The 26162-nt window shown below is 37.9% G+C and overlaps 1 protein-coding gene across 21 annotated transcripts in view; it reads right to left on the reverse strand.

Moving 5' to 3' along the window:
- Positions 1-26162, reverse strand: part of FUBP1 (far upstream element binding protein 1) — a 59987-nt gene that overhangs the window by 31727 nt on the left and 2098 nt on the right. For 13 of the 21 annotated variants that reach the window (XM_065555474.1, XM_065555468.1, XM_065555467.1 and 10 more), the window contains exons 3-19: positions 25314-25376; positions 24404-24442; positions 23789-23828; positions 22744-22793; positions 22582-22653; positions 22250-22307; positions 15780-15942; positions 15540-15638; positions 15346-15447; positions 14351-14453; positions 14154-14254; positions 12723-12864; positions 10951-11111; positions 9551-9705; positions 9386-9465; positions 5266-5394; positions 4239-4313 (exon numbers count right to left, since the gene is read on the reverse strand). In XM_065555474.1, coding sequence (XP_065411546.1) covers positions 4239-4313; positions 5266-5394; positions 9386-9465; positions 9551-9705; positions 10951-11111; positions 12723-12864; positions 14154-14254; positions 14351-14453; positions 15346-15447; positions 15540-15638; positions 15780-15942; positions 22250-22307; positions 22582-22653; positions 22744-22793; positions 23789-23828; positions 24404-24442; positions 25314-25376 — 1632 coding nt within the window. The remainder of the gene's footprint in view (positions 1-4238; positions 4314-5265; positions 5395-9385; positions 9466-9550; positions 9706-10950; positions 11112-12722; positions 12865-14153; positions 14255-14350; positions 14454-15345; positions 15448-15539; positions 15639-15779; positions 15943-22249; positions 22308-22581; positions 22654-22743; positions 22794-23788; positions 23829-24403; positions 24443-25313; positions 25377-26162) is intronic. The other 8 variants (XM_065555475.1, XM_042859050.2, XM_065555473.1 and 5 more) reach the window with 1 other exon arrangement.

The following is a 26162-nucleotide window of genomic DNA, read 5'->3' on the forward strand; positions in this document are numbered from 1 at the left end:
ATTCTGGGTTGTGTAGCTGATGAAAACTTAGTCCATTTTTGTTTTCAGTGTCCTTTTATTTTGATCATCTTGATTGAAATAGGAGAATTCACACTTAAGCATTTAGATTGAGATTCTTTGCACCCACTCATTGATTTATATATGTAATGATCATTGTGTTGCCTGACTGCCAGAACAGCCAACCTGATTTCTCATCCCTAGGAAGCTGGTTCTATGGAAAAGGCTGGCCTCTTGACTGAAGGGAAGGTTCTATCATCACATGGACTTCCTGTTTCTACCAGCAGAGGGACAATCACATTTTCCTCTGCATCTTGTTTGAATGGTTCTGGAACTCCTGAAACTCACATGCAGTCTTGCATTTTTTCATGTGACCAAAAGACCTAGGAGCTGCAGGTAAGGATGGACTGGTGTTTCTCCACAACGTAATACCTGGATCAGGAGTCAGCAACCTCTCAGAAGTGGTGTGCCAAGTCTTCATTTATTCACTCTAAAATAAGGTTCCGCATGCCAGTAATGGTTTTTAATGGTTTTAGAAGGTCTCTTTCTAGAAGTCTATAATATATAACTAAACTATTGTTGTAAGTAAAGTAAATAAGGTTTTTAAAATGTTTAAGAAGCTTCATTTAAAATTAAATTAAAATGCAGAGCCCCCCGGATCGGTGGCCAGGACCAGGGCAGTGTGAGTGCCACTGAAAATCAGCTCGCGTGCCGCCTTTGGCATGCGTGCCATAGGTTGCCTACCCCTGCCTTAGATCAGTGCCTGAATCTAGTCAAGCTTTCTTTATGTCAGGAACATACTGGCCCTCCTTGTATTTATCAACTGCTAAGCAACTATGTTGTCTAACAAGGGGTATATATGAGTTTCTACAGTCCAGAGTCTTGCTATCACCACTATTATTTTTGACAAAACTCTGGAGGCAGAGGATAGACCAAACTGTAAAACTCTGCACTGGCAGCACCAGTTCGGTAGGTGAAATTGATGAACTGCTGATGGCAGTTAAGATATTGCCAGGGTCCAGCAATATCAGGACATATGCAGGAGATTCTGCTGCTATACTGGAAGAATGTCCTGTATTTTAATCTTCAGCTACTTGTTCAGTTTCTTGAGGTCTAGGATGATCTGGACTGCACCTGATCTATTGCTTAATATGAAAATAGAGCAGACCATGGGGTATCTTTGGTCTTAAAAGGACAAGCTCTATTGCCCCAACTTGCAATAAATGTGTTATTCAGGATGGATTGATGTTTGTTACTCTTCAAGGTTTGAGACAGAAAGAAGGAAGAATGTGGAGGAGACAATTCCAAAGTATTCTTGCTATGCTCTCTAGTACCCACTGTCCGAGTCACGAGTCTGAAGAGCGCGATATCCTTCCTCCTAGCCCTGGGCAGAGGCAGACTCGCTTACAGCCACATTAATGGTTTGGACTGAAAGGAGGGAAAGTGCCCATTTCCTAATCTGGCTTTCTCCCTGACATTTCATGCCCAGTCTTTATTCTTGAAATAAGATGGTATCATCTTTGATGTTCGTGGGGAAAAAAAAGAACTTCACCCATTGTATATGTGCTTGTAGTCCATTTTGACTATGCTGGAGTGGGTAGCAAGTAATTTGGTTTGTCCAAACTGTCACTTACCAGCTTTTCAAGCTTCTCCTCAAACAGGGTTCCACTTGAGAATTTTGAGATGGTGAATTTGCATAGTGGAATTATCTGCAGTCCTGTGTTTAAGATGGAGTTGGTGGGTGTTTGGCCATGGAGTTTGCTGCCATGGCCCTTGCTGCTAACCTCATGAAAATCATGGACCCATCACTATGAATACAATAGCTAAGAATAACTTTCTTCATAACCAACTTAAAAAACTTATCGTTGTTCTGGGGAGCGGTGGCAAGCATTTGCTCTCGTGAAACATGTAATTACCAGAGTAGCTTCTAGTACTGCTGATGAGGCTTCCCAGTCCCTATGAAAGGTGGCTTCTATCTTCCTGCCAGGAATTACTAGATGGGTTACAAGGGATGGTACAACTGCAACTATCGAGGAGGGAGCATTTGGGGTTTTGAAAGCTTACAGAGCATAATGTCTTGCTGACAATCTCTTCCCCATGTCAGAAATCTCCCATTCCTCCTTTACAACCTCTTTGAAGAAAGAGAAGGGGAACTGCAAATTCTAACTTAATACTGAATAATATTTGCCCTTGGATCTAAATTGTTCATAGTCCATTTTGGATGGATCTTGATAGGGAAATCACCTTCCTTCCCCTTTACCTTGAACAGGTCTGTGGAGAAATGACCTCTCCTGGTTTTCTGTCTCAGGCTTATGAAGGTTTAAAGTCAAGAGTACTCCTTTCATGAGATTAACTACAGCTGGAGATGGAGGGGAAAGAAAGATCTGGAATGCTTCCCAACTATTGAATTGCAATTTTTTCTGCCCTTTTGGTATTTTTTGCCTTACCTTTTGAAAGGTGAATTTTTTCCCCCCATCTGAGAACTGGTCCCTTCAAGAGCTCTCTCGCAGCACTGCAGGCGCTGATTACACTGGTGCTTTACAGCCCTGCACTCGCTGCGCTCGGGGGGGGGGGGGGGGGGGGGGTGTTTTTTCACACCCCTGAGTGCAGCAAGTGCAGCGCTGTGAATTGCCAGTGTAGCCAAGGCCTAAGAAAGGAAATGAAGGGAAAGGTTCCTGAAGGAGCCTCGAACCTCCTTCGGAGGGAAACCACGTCAGAACAAATACCAGATTTCTTGGCAGGATTGCAATTATCCCTTTAAGAATGTGAGAAGAGACTCTAGAACTTGTTGCCTTAGACGTGGACTGGACCAATGGCTAGGGAGTTAATGGGAAGAATCCATGAACAGCAAGGATTGACCCAACTGCAGATTCACAGGCACTAAACAGGATCTGAATAGGACTGACTCACCCTTGAAAAGAAGTCTGAGCTGTTAAGGGAAAGAATGGAAAAGCCCAACAAACCTTAAGAATCTGAACGGAGTTTTGGCAGAGTGTTTTTAGGCTGGGAGAATTGTGACAGAACTCCCCCTCCTGAGATGGAAGACCTCTTAAACATTTCATCACGACTATCATGCTCAGGAAAAGAAGAAATAGAGGTAAAGGAGCCTGATGGATGGTTTAATTTGGAGAACGATGCCCCTAAAAACTGCCCCTGGATGAAGGCTGAAAAGAAGAGAAATACTGCTCACTGCTATTATTTGCATGGCCAGAGGCAGAAATTCTGGAGTATGCCTAAGGATGAGGCTGAGCCCCATGAACGAGATTATGTTCAAAATGGGAGAAGATGTCATGCCCCAGAAAAGTGAATTAGCACCTACTAGCAGGTCTGACACATCAGTGCCAAATATTCCTTCCTTATTCAAGGAAGGAGAAATAAAGAAATGACGGACAACTAAACAAAGTGAAACACATATCCCTTCAAAGAATCACAAGTTTCACTTTTATTTTTTTAAAAAGCTAGTCAAAGCTAAAAACAAGCACTATCTTTATGATTTAGTTTATAGCACTTAGCTGTTGAACACCTAATAACAGATTTAAAAAATAGGGCATGCCATATAAAACCTATAGAAATGGCATTCATTTGTAGCAAGCTTTATTATAAAAAGCTAGAGCAAACAAAAGACAATAATAAAAATAAAAAGACATAAGTGGTCACCTAAGAGCAAATGTTAAATCGATGAACTTCCAAACCAGGAAGATATACAACAGCTTTATAAAACACCTCGAATTTCCAGATTCTCAAAGGCAATATAAAAGAAAGAATGAACTCCAAATACTGGAGGATTTTTAAAAATATGTATTTAAGTTGAAAAGATTAAAAAATAATGCTACTTTTCCACTCGACATTTAAATACGGGATATTTCATACATTACACAATGTAGTTTCTTGGAAGTCATGTTTGCTTGGTTAAAACCAAAACCACTTCTACATCTGTTCCTCAACGCCAGTTAGGGAGTAAAAGAATTTAAGAAGAAATATACACTTTCCCTCCCCAAATGTGGAACACTGCCCATTGCTGATCGCTAGCACAATGAAAAGATAGCTTAAATCTTATTTTAATTACAGTCAGATTTCCTGGCACAATGTGCTCAATTACTACAATAGAAGAACCTAAGCCAATTGACTGTGGCATTAAATAGTTATATTTTTATTGCTAAAACTCTGCCAAATCAAATGTGAACACCATTTTCCCCTTACAAAGATCTACTTTTTTAATAAACCAAAAATGAATAACATACCCATTTTTTTGTAGTACTCTTCCCAAGCTTTGGTGTAATCAACCTGCCCTGCTGGTGCTGGATTTGGTTGTTCTCCTGATTTACAGAAAGTAAAAATAAAATAATGCATGAATTAAGTTATATATTTAAACAAAATTTTTGTATACTAACATTTCCAGGCATCCAGCTATCAATTAATTTTAAACAAAAAATGGCTTAAATATTTACATATAATTTACTTATGAATGCAATTAATCTATAATTAAACACACTATAAAAACAAGCTAATTTACTAACCAACGCTAAAACAACAAAACTGTACACAATAATTCTTAATATCAAATATTTATATCAAATAACCAATATCAAAACTTAATACTTTAAATTTCTCAAGAATGCAAGAAGTCTTTAACACTCACACGCTGTGCAAATGCCACTTGCAGTCTAAAATATTTTAGACCAGGTGAACACACGAAGTTGTACAGATATAAATCACGGTGTGATTTTATACTGATTTAGTTAAACTGGTCTGACTTTGTGCTTGGACTCTCATATTGGTTTAAACCAGACATATCAATTGAGTTTGCACCTGTAAATTTAAAATCTACTTGCTTTACAAAATCAGACATAAAAATACAGAAGTGTCACAGCACACTATTAGGGAAAAAGTGCTTACTTTCTCATTTTATCTGTATGAAATTTTAGTTTGCACTGACTTCACTAATGCTTTTTATTTAGCCAGTTGTAAAACTAGGCAAATATCTAGATGAGTTGATGTATCCCGCAGAAGACCTCTGCGTACGCGTACCCCTGGTTGAGAACCTCTATTTTAAACATTATTCCTAACACTCATGAACCTGAAGCAAAGCTGCAAGTTTATAGCTTTGGCACTAGAAGTAAGGATTTTTGAACACAATAGGCTAATATGCAATAAAGTAGCCCTTGTATAGGAGAACCCAACCAACAGTAACAGGATAAAAGTCTAGGCGGGCTATTATTTTCCTTCAGTACTGAGTAGTTTTAACTTGTAACAGATCGATCTGTGTACCTTGTCCATTAGTTTGGGTTGTAGGTGGTCCACCAGGAGGGGCTGCAGGTGGCGGCTGTGCTTGCTGCTGATAGTAGTGAGCATAATAAGCTGCCCACGCTGCTGAATTGGGATCTGTTCCTGGTTTACCTAAGAAATAAACCATCACATACATACATATACATATATAGTGTAAGCAGTAGGCTTTGTAAAAAAAAAAAAATCTTACAGATCAAGTCTTTTTCTGGCATTCCTAATTTTTTTTCTGAGAAATCTTAATAAAATACTTAATTTTTAACATAGCTATATGTATATTGTAAATTCATTTTAACCCATTAAGATCAACTGAATTTGGTTATATTAAACACAAATACATTAAAAATGGAGGTTATGAAGAAAATTTCTGAGCTAAGGTTACCACATTAATCAATTTTCTTATTACAGGACACAATCTGTCATGGGGGGGAGGGAGGTTTAGTATAGTAAATTACATACGTGCTGCAAAGTGTACTTTTGTACAATATTGCTAACTTATGGGTGTTTTAGCAGCCTAATTATAAAATTTACCTGGTTAGAGGTGTGGTCCAGGAATTCAAAGATTTTTTTATTTTATTTTAAAATGTCCATAGCTCTGTAACATGGACATTTTTTGATTTGATCAACTAACGTAAAACAGAATTTCAACGAAAGTTTTCCCAATGTAATCTCACACTAACAGCATCATTTTGGGGGTAAGTATGGATATAGTGAGATGGTTTTAGCAATGGAGTTTCATTCTTTTAATAAGTTTTGGCATAGGTTTGCAATTAACGTGTTTTCCCTGTTAAAAATTAACGACGGTGTTCATCGTTTGGAATATGCAACAAGTGTCCCAAGATCCTGAATGCCCATCCTTTCATAACTATGAATATCAGGCAATTTTAGTTTTATCTGTTAAAAGGTGTAAACTATGTAACCACTGTTACACCTTCTACATATCTGATCATCTCTTTCCCTTCCGTGCATTGTTTTTTAATTATAGCTAGAGTCTCAAATGTCTTTACTTCCAATCCCCTTGGTTCTCCCATTTATCCACATTCACCTTTTAGGAACAATTCACTCTTTCTGCTGAACAACATGAAGATAATTACACCACCAGTTTGCAAAAAGAAGTTTTCAGGCACATCAGGGACTGGAAAACTTCATGTGGCTCAGCAGAAAATGTGATGTGTGTTCTTGAAGCTTATGGATACCTGTATATGAACATGGATGGCTGATCAACAGAGTTGGAGGCAAAAAAAAAAAAACCTACTACTGGGATTCTCAAGACAGAACTAAGCATATGGGAAAAGGATGATTGAAACTGCACCCATGGACAAAAACAGTGAGGGAGCAACACAAACTGAACAGATGGAGAGAATTAAATAGGTGCTCTGGAGAGAATTAATGGATAGAGCAGAGGAGAAAAGAGAACTTAGAAAAGAAACAGAAAACAATGAAATATTACTACAAGAAAATGAAAGCCAAATACTGAAAATGCACACAGCACTAAAACAGCACGTTCTAAATATAAGAATTTTGAAGTTAAGTATTTTAAAACACCGGGCCAGATCTCAGGGAGGACATTTAAGACTTTTGGCTGGTCCCAAGGAACAACTTAGAGAGATTTAACTTTTTTTTTTAAACAAGGTGTGGTGAAAGGGAAAGGGTTGCTGAAAGGGGGTAGTGTAGGAGCTGTTATGCCAGCCCTACCCCAGCACCAGGGGAATTCTTGTGTAGCCAATTAGTTCGCTTTGTGGCTGCAGAACACAGCAAAGCAAGGGATAGGATCTGGTCCATTGATTCCTACTTATTCTAAAACACTGATACTATACTTCAGTTAATCAATTACAATATTTCAGTTTGATCCTATGATCTCTACGCTAGCACCAAGTAACACCTGTACCATCCTAATGCCACCCCAACTGTAAATTGAGTCAGTCCTTGACTGAATGCTGAATATTTACTGAGAGAATACAAACACCAAGATCAAGGTTTGTCATTCTTTTGCTTCTGCACTCCCATGCAGTTCACCAATTAATTTACTGAAAGTTTGAATTGGGCTACCCATAGATGCAAACTGATTACAGTGCTCTCTAGAGTGTAACAGAAAAAGGATGAAATGAACTCTAGCCCCATCAAAGGAAACGGTCAGAGAGAAATTACTTTGAATAGCTCTGCTCTGCACATTTTTATATGCATTACTACATCTGCATCTCCAGTGCTGTTACATAGGTCAGAAAACTAGAATTTGAAGATGATGCTTGACTGAAAGACCAGTAAAATGAACAAAAAGAACTCTGCTCACTGTAGAGATGGCCAAAAGTTCTCCATCATTAGAATTGCTGTGTCCGGACTAGCGTTGGTCAGAAATTGACTTCCCCCGTCAAAAATGTTGACTTCTGGTGAATAACTGAAACCCCCCCCCTTTTTTTTTGTTTTGTTTAAAACAAAATTTCAATTTGAAATTGTGACTAATGCTGTAGTGACTAATGGATTTTAAGGTTTGGGTGCCTCATGCCCCTATTATCTACAGCCCAGGCTCCTGGTTAGACTACATCTCCCATATCTGCACCACAGTCTCCCTCCTGTTGATCCATACATCATAGGTGTCCCCAGCTGTAGTATACCCCAGGATCTATAGTCCAGAAAGGGAATGAAATAAACTATGACCTTGTCTACACTAGAACTTACTTTGGTATAACTTACATCACTTGGGTGTGAATAATCCACACCCCCTCCCAACCTTAGCACCAGTTTAGACAGCGCTTCTCTTGCCAACTGCCCTTCATGGGAGATGGAGAAATTAGGCCAATAGAAGAGCTCTCCCGTCGGCTAAGAGCATCATCACCAGAAGCACTGCAGCAGCACAGCTGCATCAGTGCAGCTGCAATGCTGCAGCGCTTCTAGTGTAGAAGTAGCTTGAAACTTCCATAAAACAGCAGCATTTCCAATTGGAAGTTTTTCAATTTGCAGCCAAAAATGAAAAATATTCCTATTTACTCGTGTTCGGTTTTTCAATTGAAAGCTGGACTTTTTCCACAGAAGCAATTTTTCTTTTCTAAAACATTTTGAGTGAAAAATTTTCAACTAGCACTAGTTGGGATTATTGATGAATCTTTTGTACAGTAGACAGTAGGAACAGAGCCTCAAAATCATACTTGTGCTCTGCCAAAATGTAAATATTCTGCAAACAAACATGTGCCCACGGTTAAAAAAAGGCAATGCAAAACTGAAAATACTGCATTTAAGATGTTTGCATTTGGAAGAGTAACACCATGAATATTTGCCTCCTATAAAAATCATCAATTTCTCAATACAATGATGATAAATAGAGACTGTGGTTATTTTCAAAGTTTCTTCAGCTGAAGATTTCTAAAAGAGGATGGAGTTCAGAATAGATTATGAAAAAAAATAATTAAGTACTAAGAATTGATGATCCTTAACAACTTCAATTAAATTAGAAGAGGGCCTGAAAGTTCTGACGAATACCCACCCCCTCAAAACAGGGAAGAGAAACGTGGAAATTTTGGAGCAATTTAAGGGGCTTAATATCATCTGAATCAACACCACTTACTCAGAAAAAAATTAGTTACAGCAGACATAGTGAGAAACCATGTTCACTGATCAATTAGAAGGGACATTGGTCAAATGTGAAACTCCAAATCTATTTGTTGGAGAGGATCACAGAAGCATAATGCCTCAGAGCAATGCATCTGACATAGTGGTCTCTCTGAAGAAAATGGGCACAAAGACAAAAGGCGAATTTAATAGGAAAAGAAAACTTCATTTCAACACCGTAAATAATCCTGATATCCAACTAGGAAAACGGACGTGAATTTGGGATGCATGCCCCCAATGTTATGCCTTCCCTAACAAGAAGAAAGCATAATTCAGCTTTTTCTGACAACTGATTTTCCACAGATCACCACCAACACATGGTATATGTAAAAGTGCACATTCAGAGTGGGTATCAATGAAGTAGATTCCAAGGAGAAACAGCTTTTCAGATTTACTCAGACAAATAAAAAGAAAAACCACACTTTTAAAAGCCCGCCATGTACCATCATGCATTGAATGTGTGCCTGAACACAACTTTTTGTAAAAAGTCTGAATTTCTTACCTGGATCTGGTGGATTAGGTGGCTGCCAGTGTGGATAGGCATTTCCCCACCCTTGTGGAGCATATGGGGCTGGAGGGCCACTGTAAAAGACAAAGAGCCACATGCAATGCAATCCAATTTGAGAATCACCTTTTAAAAAAATAAGACAATTGAAATGTTACTTACTGAGGTGCTGGACCAGGAGGCCCTGGATTATAAGGAGCAGGATTATAAGGCCCCATAGGATTGCCAGGACCTGGTGGGCCAGGAGGTCCATGTGGGCCAGGAACAACACCGTGGGGCCCATGAGGAACAGGTGGACCCAAAGGATTTACTGGACCCTAGAACAGGAAAGAAGTGGGCGGGGGAAGAGTGACCCCCATGTTTTCACACACTGGAAACACAAGTCTGAATTTTCACCGGGGTGTTCTCTAAACTTTTCTTTCCAAGCACTGATTCATTAGGAATTCTTTCCTAGCTAGCACTCCAATGCCTTCCTCCGATTGATTCGGTTCTCAAGGACCACACCACTGCAACACCCACACTGTTTATGGACAACCTCTCCTAATAACCAACAACAACAGGTTTAAAGTATCAAGATATAAAAAAAAAAAATCAAAATACTTCATTCTGTTGACCACCAGAAAGGTCTTTATGTTCATGTACAATTGATGATTGAGAGACAGTAATTAGACAACCACTGGCTTAAACTCTACTAATAGGATTAAAAAAAAAGTCAGAGAATATGAATGTTCTGAATGAAGATATAAATCAAGTCATTCTTCATTTCAACCAGAGAATTCATTTAGAAAAATTAAATGTGACAACTTTTACTTTTAATCAAGGATATCATTTCAGTTCAATTCTCTGCAAAAAAGAACATTACTGAACTATGCATGAGCTATTCTGAGCATTGTATAAAAATCAATACAGGTTTTTTAGTCCGATTGCTCATTGTCTGCGTACTTAGATACTCAATTACAAATTCAAATGCACAAAAACTGAAAATAAAATAAGTCAATAATAAATTATAACTATGTGCAGGCAAACAAAAATGATTTAAATAGAAAAAGCAGCAAGACTACATTATGAGCCATGACTGAAACAAATCTACATGAAGAGAGCAAGAGGAGTTTGTAAAAATTTAAGTTAAGTGTTTAATGTAGCTTTTTTTTTTTTTTTTTTAAACTTAATAGTTTAGTGGACCCAAATTGGTCTCCTAGGCTGTCAAATTCTTCATTATCCACAGCGCAAGAACAGCAAAAACTGCAACCTGGAAAACGGTCATTCTATCTTCTTCCCATTTAATCCTTCACCTCTCAGACTACCATCAAGAGTGCAAATTAGTGTGCGATTGTAAGATGAGACATGTAAACATAATCAGATGCTGATTATTAACAGCTTTTAGTTACTATCAGCCAGTTAATAACATTTGAACAAGCAACCCAGAAGAGGGAAGAAATAGAAAACAGCCTCAGCCATTCCGTTCAACTTCCTGTATTCTCTCAATTGTATCTTGAAGCAATAAGGGATGAGTATACCAGTGGGCCTTTACAGCAATTAAAAATGCCTCTCCGAATACTCACTCCAATCTTTTCTTCTATAAGTTGCCGAGCATAATCAATTTGCTGTGGTGTCCCGCGGATAGTAAACAACTTCATGTTAGGATCTGCATTTGGTGGAGGATTTCTCTGAAGTTCTATTCTAGCCCCAGATTGCTGACTTATGCTTTTGATAGTTTCACCACCTGTAATCAAAACATCCAACCTTTGATGGCAAGACATTTAACTTACATACTAAATAAGATAGAGGCAAAAGCCATTTACAAGAAATTAAGGAAACTACTGAATTACAGAGTTGATAACCTATCTATTCTTTTCAGTTACACAAGGTATACAAAAAAATAAAATATTTCCTTGAGTCTGACATATTGTAAACAGTAGGGACCCAGCCACAAAATAAAAACAACAAAAACACACCCAACCACCAAAAAGCAAAACACAACACCAGCCCCAAGGGAAGAGACTGCAAGACAATATCAGTATCTGAAAACCAGTTCAGTAAGAAAGTCATAGAATAGTGCCTTTCTTGCATATGCAGACATGTCACTTATTTAAACTGTAACAAAGTATTAGACAGGAAGAGCCACAGATGTCTAAAATTATATACAGATATACACACTTCACAGAAGCGTTCAATAAGACAAATTATGCATACAGAAATCAGTAGATTTTGTTAATTAAAAAAATACCAGAGGAAGGGAGAAAAGATTTAGTTGTGAGTTATGTAATACTAAGAACAATATACAATACAGGGAAAAAACACAGAATGCACAAAAAGGAAGAACCTCAACTTGAATTTAAAAGGACACAATTTTAACTGACTAATGAAAAACCCATCTTCCAAATAATGTGCTTTAAAAAACAAACGCACACAAAAAAAAGAACCACAAGATTTTTTCCGGTCTGTTGAAGAGCACATACCTGAGCTCCTCTAGAGCAGTGCATGAATGGTGTCATCATGTTAGTATGGATGACAGAAAATGCAACTGACCAAAGAGTGAAGTTCATTGTTGAACATGTGCTACCAACTGCGCACAAGTAAACTAACTGAAAATAAGAACATTTCCCTCTAGTCTCCTCCATTTGCACTAATTTCAGATGTTACTTATAACACTGATAGCTACACAGTTTTCGGATGGGAGATGCAAGCTTGTGTCCATTTAAACCATGCACTAGTATTCCAAGTCAAAAGATGAACTACAACAGATCAATAATTTGTACTGTCTGAAAGACTCATTGCAAATGAGTAAATAAAAAGACATGGATAAGAATTAAGAGTATATCTCATTTGAGAGTGTAGTGCATCTTAAGTTTTAATTATAATATTTAATTCTAATCTTCTATAAATTGTGATATTTCTGTAAAAATAAAAAAAATCTTAGTAATGAGACTTCATTTTATTAGATCTTTGCTGAAAAGTGCAGAGATTTCTTTTGTGACATAATTACAGTATGTGTGATAAGGAAAGTCTAAATTAAGATCATACTGGATGAAGAACAGTTACTTGCACTTAACATTTTAGCCTTTAGTTTTAAAAACTTCAGACTTCTTGTTATATTTAAATAATCTTAGCAAGATGCACATTACTCTGGCTACCAGAAACAACCATTCTTTCCTAAAGAAAAAGGAAATTAGTGGTGTATTAATCAACATGGATACAATGTAATTACACTGTTAAACTAAACTGAAAAAAAATCAATGCACTTTTTGCAAAGATTTCTGGCATAATTAGTTACACAAAAATATTAAGTACTATGATTTCTAGTTAGAATATATTTTAGTTTAAAATATATTGCCTTTTCCAATGATTAATCCAGTTTTTCCAGTGGGTACAATAAAATTAAATTCCTGTAATCCACCAGGAGGCCCCATGTTCCAGTTGCCTTGGCCTCTACCCCTTCCTCGACCACCAGGTCCTGGACCACCAGGATTACCAGCCTAATGGGGGGAAAAGCTACAAGTTAGCACACACTATTTACTGCCTCATTTACCACAATTCATTCATTAGTGACAACAGGTGACTCTAGAACAAAGCCCACTGCCAACTAACAAGTGTCAGATTAATAAATTTAGAGGCTTTATTATTTGTACATATATATATATATATATATATACACACACACACACACACCCCCCAGTAACATATATAGTTAACATTTAGTTGAATAAGGATTTTTCATTGAAGTGCTTTCACTCATTGTATGTTCCTGCTTCATTTCTAGATTACCCCAAGTACTGACATACCACAGGAGTCCAGTGGTCTTCCTCAAAATCACTCTGAGGTACAAAAGGAGGGAGGGAAGACCACATGGCATCCTGTAGGTGGAAGTGAAGAGATGGGAGGGAAGGCAGTAGTGGCTGGATATAGGGGACAGGGTTCAGAAAGGTATGGGGAAAAAGCACATTCCAGTTTTGTGTGCGCGCACATGCACATAAAGAAGGGGGTAACTGTGCTAGCCTTCAGAGCCCTGGTCAGAAAAGTCTGCATAGGAAGCTTTCATGCTCCTGCATCTGATTTAGCACATAGTTGAAGCATATGCACTAAACTTAGCTCCCCCTAAAGAGTTGAGCAGAAGGTAATACACAACTGAAACATGCAGTTAAATGAACAATTGCTGCTTTATTTTTAAAAGAAGATAACCACATACAGTACCCTGAATTTCTGTAGCTAGGAGGGAGGTATTCACAGACAGAAAATATAAAAATGTTGAAACCACTCCTTTTGTCCCAACCCACATTTTTTAAAAAAGTTAAAGCTTTAAAAATAGTGTGGTAGAGCAAAAAACAGACTGATATCACAGGGAAAAGGAGAGTTCCTCACAATACAGCAAAACACAACTGCCTGCCTATATCAGATGTAATTGTGGGACCATTAGCCAATGATTAGATAAAGGGTTAATAACCACCACAAGATGATGATTGATTAAAAGCAGGTAGTGCACTAACAGACAACTGTCAAATCAATAAAAGTACCTCTAAAATAGCCAAGACAAGACATTGCTATGGGCTTTAAGCTGCCTTTTTTCTTTTTAAATATAAAAAGTAACCTCATTGACACTTTAAAAACTGCAAACAAGGATGTTTTATAATCCATGCTCAGTTTTCCACACAGACCCAAAAACTACCATTAAGTAAGGTTATTGAAATGGACAGACAGCTAACACATGGATTTTTCCTAACTCAAGCTGAAATTTTATTTTTTGCACAAAATATTAATATTAGCTAACCTGGACACTTCGAAGGAGGTCTGTAATAATTTCTGCAGCATGTTGACATCTGTCTGGAGGTCCTGTAATTTGGGCTATTCTATCTGGAGTTGTTCCATCATCTGGAATAAGAATGTAATATTTAAATTCAGCCATGTTTTACTTAAAAATAAAGCTAAGTTGATCAACATTTACACACACACACACCCTCCACTCACCTGGCTTAAACTGGATTCTAACACCAGCATCATTCTGTATCTTTTTGATCATCTCTCCATTTCTTCCAATTACAATACCAACAGCAAATCGTGGTATTGGGACCTTAAGAGAATACATCATCAATATCTTGAAACAACGAATATTCCTACCAAAGGCCACAATAAAAAAGAATACTGGAAAATTGAACTGGTCACCAACCATACCACCTCAGCCTGCAATCTTGTCAAATCTAAGCAACTACGGAATCATGATCCTAGCCAGTAAATGGATGGGATGGCCAAAAAGGGGAAATAAATTCTAGACACCACAGGTTGTGATAGAGGCATCACTTCAGCAGATGGTGGTTTTCCCCCAGTCAATGCCTGAACAAGGTGTTAGTGGGTCTAGGATACTGGTGTCATCAAACAATAACTCCAACAGGAACCCTCACCACTCATGGTCATTTACAATTCCATGGCTTTTACAATAGCTAGGATTAAACACCTCTGTGTGCTGCCCAAATTCCAACTTGTGTAATTACATTCTTCACTCTATAGTTTTAATTAGACTTTTCTTCACGTCCCCTTAAAAAGGATTAAAACACCTCCAAAGCAACAGAAACTGCTGTTCATTATTGCTGGCACAAGATGGCTGCTGCATTCCACAAAGAGATAGTAGTATTTAGGTGGTGAGCAAGTGATACCTATGTGCCATAATCACTTTGGGATACAGTTAAAGAGCTATTATTGGTATTAACTAGCTTTTAACATTATTAAACAATCTCAAAGTACACCTCTACCCAGATATAACGCTGTCCTCGGGAGCCAAAAAAAAAAAACCCACACAACTTTCTGTGTTATAGGTAAAACCGCATTATATCGAACTTGCTTTGAGCCACAGGAGTGCGCAGCCCCCCCCCCCCCCCCGAGTGCTGCTTTACCGCGTTGTATCCAAATTTGTGTTATATTGGGGTAGAGGTGTACATAGTGAACAATAGATTTTCAACCATACGTACATCTATCCCTTCATTTCCTCCTATTCTTGACCCATATTCGTTGCGCGCCTCTCTAAAGCCACCTTGATCACGAATCAACTCCAACACCATTTCCTTGGCTTGCTAAAGAAGAAATAAATGTATTTTAGATTCTATAATTTTAAAACTGTTTTGATATACATAAAAAAGATAAAACTTGGAAACAAACTACTTACTTGAACTTTGTAAGGGTCTCCTGTAATCCTAAGAGGTTTGTCTGCACCAGTGTTCTGTGGCCCATCTTGAATCATGACCATTTTGACTCCTGCTCGTTCCTATTTGACAATAAAAAACTGAATTTCCATGCAATTCCAAAGTCTGACCCCTCTCTCTCTCTCTCACACACACACACACGCACCCCCACACCCACACGTTTAAAAAAAAAAAAAAAAAAAAAAAACACAACAACAACTTACCTGAAGTTGCTTAATGGTCTCTCCACCTTTTCCAATAACTAATCCTGCCTTACTAGCTGGAATCATAATTTCTTGGACAGCATTTCCTGGTCCATCACCATGATGAAAGCCAGGTGTAGGTCTTCCCTTTTCAACTATCTGGTCAAGCAGTCTCTTTGCAGACCTGTGAAGACAGACAGACAGTTACTGCTAAATGTATTACAAACTGTGCATTGTTCCGGTTGGAAAAATTCATTTCACACAGCCATTCAAAGAGTTTCTTCATTACAATTTTCACAGACATTTGTATATTTTGATATCCATAAAAAATGTATTTATCAATTCTACAGGATGCCTTCCCAGTTTAGCTTCTCTTAACATCTTTATGTGAGACTCCATGAAGATGAGCTCAGTGTGAAAATGGTAGATTCACATCCTATTAAGAGTTCTAAGAAGAATGAAACAACTATACTGGTTTAGATGCCCAATTATATAATGTGAAATAAGTAAGTGAACTTGTGAAATTGTACTGACGAGACCTGTTTCCAGTCACTTTCTTCAGCTTCATGGTATTGAGCAGATATTGTGGCTGATACTTTTCTACTTTCTTCTTCTGTCTTGTCAGTAGAGTCTGTTAAAGTCTTTCATTATCTCATATTTAGGTCCACCTGTTTTTCTTACTTGTTTACTAGTTGTCCTAGCAAAACTCTACATGATATTAAGTTTCTCCTTTTTCCTTCTTTTAATATCTCAATTTTTAATTTAATTTTGACTATTACTGAAGGTGTTTCCTTCTTCCTCAGCATTAAAACAAGTTCTCAAACTAAGATATGGTGGTGGCCGATAACTTTCTTCCAGCGAATTTCAAGAAGTTCCACCAGACTTCTAGGTGGATACCTTTTTTCCTTCTCCCCTGTAGAACTCTGACTTGAGTTACTTTTTCTAGCACCAGAATTTTCCACACGTTTCAATACCAGACAATAGGGCCTTCCACCACCATGCTACAGTAATTCTAGGTGATAAGTTATTAGTTCCTTCTGGCTTTTATAAGATGCAGAGTTTTCAGGACAATTTAATAAAAGCACACAGGGGTTATTGGACACCCTATCATCTTCCTTCTGAAATCAGCTTTCCAAAATGTTTAATTTTTGGGCACATTCACCATACAAGGAGAAATCCTCCTATTTCATTACATTCTCATTTGCCTGTCCCTGTTCCATTAATTTGTTTGCAATTTAAAGTTTTCAATGTTTATCAATAGTCACTTCCATTTTTCTAGTACAATAAGAAACATTCCAACAATACCAACAAATTACAAAAATAAACATTACTAAAAAGCTGCCTGAAATATATACAGTAGACCTGCAGTTATGAACACCAGAGTTACGAACTGACCAGTCAATCACACATCTCGTTTGGAACCAGAAGTACACAATCGGGAGAGTAGGGGGGAAGGGAGGAGGAAGCAAATACAATACAGTACTGTGTTAAAATGTCAACTACTAAAAAAAAATAAAGGGAAAGCAGCATTTTTCTTCTGCATAGTAAAATTTCCAAGCTATATTAAGTCATTGTTCAGTTGGAAACTTTTGAAAGAACCACCATAACATTTTGTTCGGAGTTTCAAACATTTCAAAGTTACGAACAATCTCCATTCCCGAGGTGTTCGTAACTCCGAGGTTCTACTGTATGCCATGAATTAGCTAAATAGGAAACAGACAATGTAACAACCAACCAAAAAATAAATAGAAAATTTCTACTTTTCCCTTTTGAAGGCATTTGGGAATCAGTTTATTTAGAAACTGAGATAATTACTGCCTCACCACCTTAATATCACCAAAAACAGTCACTAAAACAGTATTTCACAACAGAAGTCTTTGAAAAGAATCTTCAACTCCTAGCTATTAAAATAAAATACACGCAAGAGTCAAAGGCCTAACCAAACAAAGAGGTCCTGCACTGTGACCTGAAGCTCAGGCTGTTGTGCTGTTCGAAAGATCAGGTTCCCTGCACCTTCCACTGAGTGACCTACAGCCAGCCTTGTGATGTTTAACCTTAATAACAGACACCAAGAACAGAAATTCTCAACCTTTTTCTTTCTGAATCCCCCTAACAAGCTATAAAAACCTCCATGGCCCACCTACACCACAGTAAGTGATTTTCTGCATTTAAAAGCGAGGGCCGGAGCTAGGAGGTAGTATGCTGGGCCAGTTGCCTGGGGCCCCAGGCCACCGGAGCCCCGTGAAGCTACATTGCTCAGGCTTCAGCTTCAGCCCTGAGTGGCAGGGCTCAAGGCACCAGGCTTCAGACCCACACAGTGGAGCTTTGGCTGTCTGTCCTGGGCCCCAATGAGTCTTAACACTGGCCCTGCTTGGCACCCCTCCGAAACCTACTCGCAGCCCCTCATACACCACTTAAAGGAGAGAAAAGATGAGGGGATGGTTATTTTCCTTCCCATGGGCCATCCCCCCCCCCCCTTGGGGGATCTCAGAGTTCAGTTCCCCAGAAAGAGATGTTCAGTAAGTAATACCTTCCCTAACCTGGTGCTTGGTGGGGGGGGGGGGGGGGGGGCGCAGTGGGGGGTTAAAGAAGGGGAAGGAGGTTGCTCCAGGGCATGGAATGGGGAAGGGCCCTTTCCCTGAAAGCTGGAAGGAGACTCAAACAGAGCCTCCTATGAGCCCCAGCTTTGGGGCATTGTGGCACCTATCACACATAGGGAGGGAAGTGTCTCATTGTCTGTGTCCAATCAGCAAATAAGGTTCCACCTTGCCTTCTCCCACTTGGGTATGGTTCCCTCCCAGTCCTTCTGAACAGTAGCAGACAGGCAGCTGGGGAAGGTGGGGCGAGGGAAGGGGGTTCAAAAAGGTCCGAGTTCTGGTGTTGCAGCTCATGGGCCATATGTCTGACATCTTCACGCTAGGTACTTCCTCAGACATTTCAGCATTACTTCTAATCTCTGATATTTTCTTAAATCAATTCTTTTCCCAACAAGGGCCTTATAATGTAAGGACTTTAGAAGAGCACAGACTGCATTATCTGGGTTTGATGAGGACACCCAGATTTCACAATGGTTACACAGCAGGCTACAACTCTCTCCTCTACAGGCCTACACATACACTCAAGAGGAGAGTAACAAGAGGCATCCCTGCATAACTAAAGCCTACTGAGTCCTGCGGGAGGAAAAAGTAATTATTCCTCTGTTGCTGCAAGAAGTACACCCAATAAAAAGTCCAATAAGGATTTTTATAATATTTTAGTTTACTAACAACCATCATTTAAAGAGTCAGGAAATTCCAATTCAAGTTTACAAACAAAAAACAAAACCCCAAAGATCTGAATATGGTTATTTAGGAATATGCTTTCCTCCCCAGGTTCTGTGCAAAAAAATCCAAAGAGGAAAACAAATTACCCTCAAACCTGGCTCTTTCTGATTCCCAGCACTCTTTCAGAAACTGCAGGAACCAAAAATTAGCTCTTCAGTTCTCAACAACGCATGCTAACACTGCTATTTACAAGATTAATTTTTAAAAATCCATCACCTCATCTTAGGTTCTGTGCATTATAGCTCAGCTTGATGTGTCCAGTAAACCATAATTAAAAAAAAAAAGAGAAGTTTTAAATACTGTAACTATAAAAAAAACATTTAAACTCTGGTGAAATTCTTTGTATGTCATAATTGACAAACCTCTTATCCAATTAATCTCAAATTTCATAGACTATGTTTATCTTGGCCACAGACTGCCAATCTTGAGGAAGGTATTTCCCTTTGTATGTTAATTTTACTCAAATACCAAAATAAGGCTTGTAAAAAATTCAGTTGTAATTATAAATTTGGATAGGTAGCTACTGCCCTATATTAATAAGAATGGCTGAAGACTTCATTTAACAAGATCGGCATGGATCCTTTTTACGTGGACGGGCAACAGTAAGTTTGTTTTTAACACCTGCCTAAACCACAGTGACCAGGTCAAAGATAAAGTTAGGACTGAAACTGCTACAATACCTCTTTCAAACATCTGCCCCCAAATTATGGTCACAGTGGATTCATAACTGGCAAGCATATTCACATTAAGAGACAGCTTCTTGAAGAGAGAACCCACCACAGTTGTTGAAAACTGGGTGGGTTTCCAAAGAGAAACACCAACTGCCATCAATTGACCCCAGACCTCCCAGCAGGCCTTGCCAAAAACAGAAGAGCACAGGGGGCTGGCACACAGACACTTGGACAAACTCCATTCCACCTAACATCTCCTCAAGCAAAACCAGAGTAAATTAGACTCAGAGGTAACAGTCTCCCACATTGACACTACCTTTACAGTGCTGGCCACATGTGCCTGGATATACATCAACTTTTCAGTTAAGTTGAAAGAAAACCACTCAACACTAACAGCTAGGGCTGGTCAAGTCTGCTAGACCAGTGGTTCTCATACTTTTTTTTTTAATCGCGGAGCACACCACTTAATGATCTTTCCCAATGTTGTTTGTACCGTTAGCTAACTATTGTAAAGCACTTTAGATAAACGCGCTATATAAAAAACCCCTTAATAGTAATTAAAGTTTTTTTGTTCTACAAATAAAAGTACGTAACTCATATTTTAGTATCAGTAGTCTTACCTTTCTAATGTGATGGATGTGTCCTCTCCCCCGCTGCGGCGGCCCCCAAGCAGGGGCTGGGAAGGTGGCGGGGGGGTCTCTCCCCAGCAGCCGCAGCCCTGGAGCTGGGGAAAGTCGCCTCTTTCTCTGGCCACTGCAGTCCTGCACATCCCAAATTCCCCTCCCCCCCCTCTTCTCACCCACCCCCTATTCTTCCCAAGGCCACCACCTCACCTTACATGTGCATCTTCTCCAAGGTCCAGGCACCTAATTAGTGAAGCCAAGCCTGCATGGCTCCACTAATTAAGCGGGTGGCCCTTCATTGTGTTGTGTGCAGCCGCCCAGGCGCGCACCTTAGAGGGAACTATCCACGGACCACCTGAATGGAGCTCGCAGATCACTGGTGGTCTGCGGACCACAGTTTGAGAACCTGTGCACCAGACTTTCCAGCATTCAACTAGAATATACTCTGCTGTGTAATTTCACAGATCAACCCACCACAGCACAGGATGGTGAAAAATTCTCTCTGCTGATGCAAGTCTTCTATCAATAGGCACTACGTTGCTTTAGGTACAGGTCATCTAACCATAAAGACATGTAAGGATTCAGACTAGGAGGCATCTAAACATTGTCTCAGCTAAAGGCTTAAGTCTTGTGTACTGGAAAGCCTTGATTTACCAAGTACAACCATGATTCTCCCACTGCTACTATATAATAGGACCACATTTATCTTCACACCATTGGGCCTTCTTTTAAAATCCTAAATGTTCTGACTGAACACCAACATATCCATGACTGTGCCTTGCTTTTTTATCAATTTGTCTTCTGGCTAATAAATGCTTATCCTATCGAGCCAGAATGAATCTAATCTTGTAACATTTTGTTGTGATCAGTTGGTCTGCTAAAAAGCTATTCCTAGGCAGGCCAATTTGAGTGAAAGGTGTAAGACCCTTTCAAAATAAAAAAAAGCAGATATTGTAGGCCCCCCCCTTTATTTTTTTAATGTATGTTTAATAAATGTTAATGTATTTTTGCTTAGTGACATATAGTAAACTAAATTACTTGGCAACAGATCAAATTCAAATAACTGTTAACAGTACGGCAATAAGAAAAATAGTGGAACTCAAATTTACGAATGTCTCCCAAGCCCTACTAATCATCAAAAACACCACACTTCAATATTAACTTCATCCAGAAAATTACATATCAACATAAAATCAAATGGCATGGCCACACACCACTCTGACCCATTTGTACCCAGGCTGAAACTAGTGTACAGATTAATAATTACTAGCAAAAATTGGGCCAGTTGCATTGTTCAGTCAGATCTTGATAATATACAGATCAAATGTTTCATCCTTGATTTAATAATATTCTTAGGGTCTGATCCATCAGCATAGATCTGACTGCAAGAAAAGGGGCTACTTAATTTTCCACAGTTGAATGGTTATATTCAGGCTCAGCACAATTAAATTCTTATTCTTAAGCATTTCTCTAGATTATCTATTTAAATTTTCAGAGTTGTGGGAAATTATGCTCCCCCCTCCTCCCAAGACAACAGGGAGTCAGAATAATTACTTAATGACAGTAAACGCTCAGATTCAAAGAATTGAAGCTTTATAACTGTTAAAACACAAACTGTCAACAGCACATGACAGAGTATGCAAAGGAAATATCCTTAAATCAAATTCTCTCAGGAAAAATAAGAAAAATGTTGCTTATCTGTAAATTCTGATCATCAATGGAAACACATTTTTGTCAATTTCTGTGTGCCTTACAATGTTTACCAATAAAAACTGAATCCTTCCAAGCCTAGTTATTGTCACCTCACTGTATAGGAGTCATATGACATACTTTACAATATTTTTAGATCTAAAAATATTAGACAATGTACTTACTGAACAGACTCGGGTGTTCCAGTTAACATGCAAGATCTATCAGGCAGGCCACCGCTATCTATAAAGTTTGTAAAATGAAACAGATTTAACAATTCTGTTTAACTTGTAAGGAATCAGTAGCCAAGTAAATAGAAAAGTGTGTTGTGGGAAGTTTTAACACTTTGCTAAACCAATAAAATGACAGTCTCAAGATTTAAGATTGTTTTGCACTTAAATGACTTGTACCTATTCCCAGTTGTTAAAGGTGAGAATAAATTTAGTTGAAAAACCAACCAGCAGTGTTCCAAACTTGTTACCACTAAATGGATATAACCTCAAAAGGAAATAATTACCAGGAGCAATCTGTATTTTGCATCCAGATTCTTGCTGTATGCGTGAAATCTGTTCTCCTCCTCTGCCAATTACTTGAGGGATAAAAACAAAAGGATGTTACTAGCAATAGCAACATTTGTTAAGAGCTCCATTATATTGTATATTATATTTATACTACTTACTGAATCCAACCATTCCATCTGGAACTTTGTACTCCTCTGTCATTACAGACCTAAAAGAAGACAAAATACAACAAAAGATAACATATGGTTAGGAGACTACACTGGCTTAGAATTTAGAGAATAGTTTTCATCTGTATAGAAAGACTGGCTGCCTTTCCCCCCAATCACACCAAGGAGGAGAAACATACTGTAACATTTTGGGGAAATGTCTTTCTGTGGGTGCATCTACCCCATCTAGTGACTTGAACGGGAGCCAATTTTATGCAATTTTACTTTAGAAGTTTTGCCCATTTTAATCTGAAATTCTTCAAGTTAAATAGAGATTAAAAGCCAAAATGACAATCTGTAAACACAGAATACCAAACAGTAATATTAGAAGGCAAAAATGACATTCCTAATTAACATTATATAAAATTTAGATACTAGATTTATGTACTTCATAATAAATCAATTATTTCTGCTAAAAATCTCTTTGGTATGACAAAAGATCAGTATATTCCATGATTATTAAAATATTGCTAGTTATGTAGCATTAGAAGTATATCACAGATGTATAAAAATATAGGCCATTTCCAGAACAAAAAATGCACATCAAGAATTAAAAGGGCAGGTTGGTTAGTTTTGTGTTTTTGAGGCAGCAGAGGGAAGAAGCAAGATGAGACGAATGCAGCATAAGTTATTGATCGGATATGTTTGGCATAAATTTTGTTAACTCCAATATTTTTCCCCTTAAGAAATCTTTCCCTCTTGCTTTTAAAATAACCTTTTCCTTCAGACCAGATGCCTGACCCTATGGATCAGACTTCCCACATATGACATGATACCAAGTCTCTATGCAGTTCTCGATGTGGTATCCTATTACATACATTTCAAATATTTAGCTTATGCCTATTGTGGCTAAACCGTAACAAGCATCACTTCACAACTGTGTTTCATTATTATGGTCAAACATTGTCTTTTTAGGAGAAATGTTTTGAAGTTGTTTCCTGGAAATGCACCAATACTAAAAAGTAAGTGTAAACAAAATATTAATTACGGCTCCTACCTTTGTTGCTGATGCATTGGGGGTAGCTGGGTTCCAAAAGCTACAAATAAAAAGTATTTTTAAAGTTAAATTCACAAATAAAGGCAAAATTCTCTCACAATTAAGCCAAAAATTTCCCACTAACAAACTACACCTCTACCCTGATATAATGCTGTCCTCAGGAGCCAAAAAAATCTTACCGCGTTATAGGTGAAACCGCGTTATATTGAACTTGCTTTGCTCTGCCGGAGTGCGCAGCCCCAGCCCCCGGAGCACCGCTTTACCGCGTTATATCTGAATTCCTGTTATATCAGGTTGCGTTATATCGGGGTAGAGGTGTATCTGTAGCTACTTCTGACAAAGCTGGGTTTTAAAAAAAAGTTGCCAAGCAGAGGTATAAAAGTATAGCTGAAAGAGACAAACTGATTCTCAGCTCTGTTGCTAATATATAATATTCCACAACTATCAAACTGTTCAAAAACAAGCCTATTTTCCTTAAAGAAACTTGAGACTTACAGGTCAAGTCATTGTGATCTCACTGGTCCAACATTACCTACCAGAATACTGCATCATACTCTTGCTCTGAAAATGTACACTTGTTTAGGTTTTATTCGCAATGAAATAAAAAATACTTACAGTCATTCTGAGGAGCAACTTTCTTAGCATCTGGTTGATCTGCAAAATTAAGATTTTTTTTATTTTTTGCCAAGAAACAAGAATCTTTTAAACTAATGGCTGTCCCATGAGTGTGAATCGTAACTTTTCCAGTGTATTTTTTTTAGTCAATGAATTTGTTTTTGTTTTGGTAATTTCAGGGAATAGATCTGAATAAAAAAGAAATCTTATAAGTATGATACTCGGTTAGTATACTTGAAAAGAAGTTAAGTATTTCCATTTGTCTATCCAGTGGTTTAAGAAAAGCATAGTTTTAGAAACATACTGTAGATTGGATATCCATAAACAGTCAATGAAACTTAGCTAAGACAAGCAACAACATTTAACTCTGCTCCTAATAACTGGCTTCTCAAGCTAATGATGCTTCTACAGTAAGAACTGAAGATAAAAGTCCACCAAAAATCAGTATGAAAATAAACAATGGCTTAAAAAAAATCTGACAAGTGACCACAAATCTATATAGAATTTAAGAAACAACAATAATCCCCTGCAATGCAATCTGAGTCTGAACTGCGGTATGAAATTCCTATCCAAATATCAAGCATTTCACAGCATAAAACTTCAAAAAAAAAAAAAAAAATCAAAAAAAAAAAAAAAGTATATTCAAAGCAACTCTATCACTAACATCAAAAATCCTCTTTGTACAAATAAGCGAAATGAAAGGCACTGACAACCTATTTCTGAAAAAGACTACTTCAGATGTTTCCTTCCCCACCCCAAATTCAAAGTTATGTGATGAACCATCATAATTTATGTGTAGTAAAAAGTCAGACACATAATCCAGGAAATATTTGTGTCATCCATTTCAAAAGATCCACTAGTTTATTTCACGTTTACATACTAAACACAGGTAATAAATAAAAATTCCTGCCTTTAAAAGGAGAGGGCATTCCCTCCCAGTGTGTTGTACTGCTCGGACTTGTCCAAGAGCCATCTACACATAAAATAAAAAGAATACATTACATACATCATCTGAAGCATCATTAGCTCATTTTTGTATATTAAAAACCTCACTATTAATAGAAAAACACTTTAATAAAGAATACAAGAACTCCTGGTTTGAAGCCTTAATTACATTCTGTAAACTGAGTCACAATCCTCTTAAAGGAAAAAAAACGTCACAGCTCATATAGACCTAACAAAGTATTTTCAACACCTCCAAATTCAGAAGTTTCTCTCCATAATTTAGTCAGGATTATGTGTGTATATTAAACATATCAAACCCTGTTAAGTTCACACTAGTTGTGTAGTAAAAATCAGAAGACACGCCACACAATTCAGTAGCAAACTTTTCTGCAACGTAAAGCAAGTCAAAAAGTGGAAACTGCAACAAAAGTAGAGGAAATATTACAGCATGATCTTATCAGGGTTCATGCGTGCTGTATGCTGAAGTTAGTAAAAGATTTAGCCAAGTCTAATAAGAATTTTTATTTTCCTGTCTTTTTTTTTTTTTTTTTAAAGTCCTATGCCATTACAATGAAATGCATTAAAAGTAGTTTACCAGATGCGGTACCTTCAATAATAAATCAGAAGTCAAACCAGCATAGGTTTGAAAGGTGACCACCTTCAACCTTAACTGTGAATAAAAGATTTCAACAATATACCTGCATAAAGGTATCTTCTAAATTATTTGTTTCACCTACCTTATCCATGGGTTTTCCTCTTAAAATTTACTGCATTGTACAAGAGGTCAGGTAATGGTCTAAGAATTGATTTACAT

Source organism: Chrysemys picta, chromosome 8, assembly GCF_011386835.1.
Source record: "Chrysemys picta bellii isolate R12L10 chromosome 8, ASM1138683v2, whole genome shotgun sequence".
NCBI lineage: Eukaryota > Metazoa > Chordata > Testudines > Emydidae > Chrysemys > Chrysemys picta.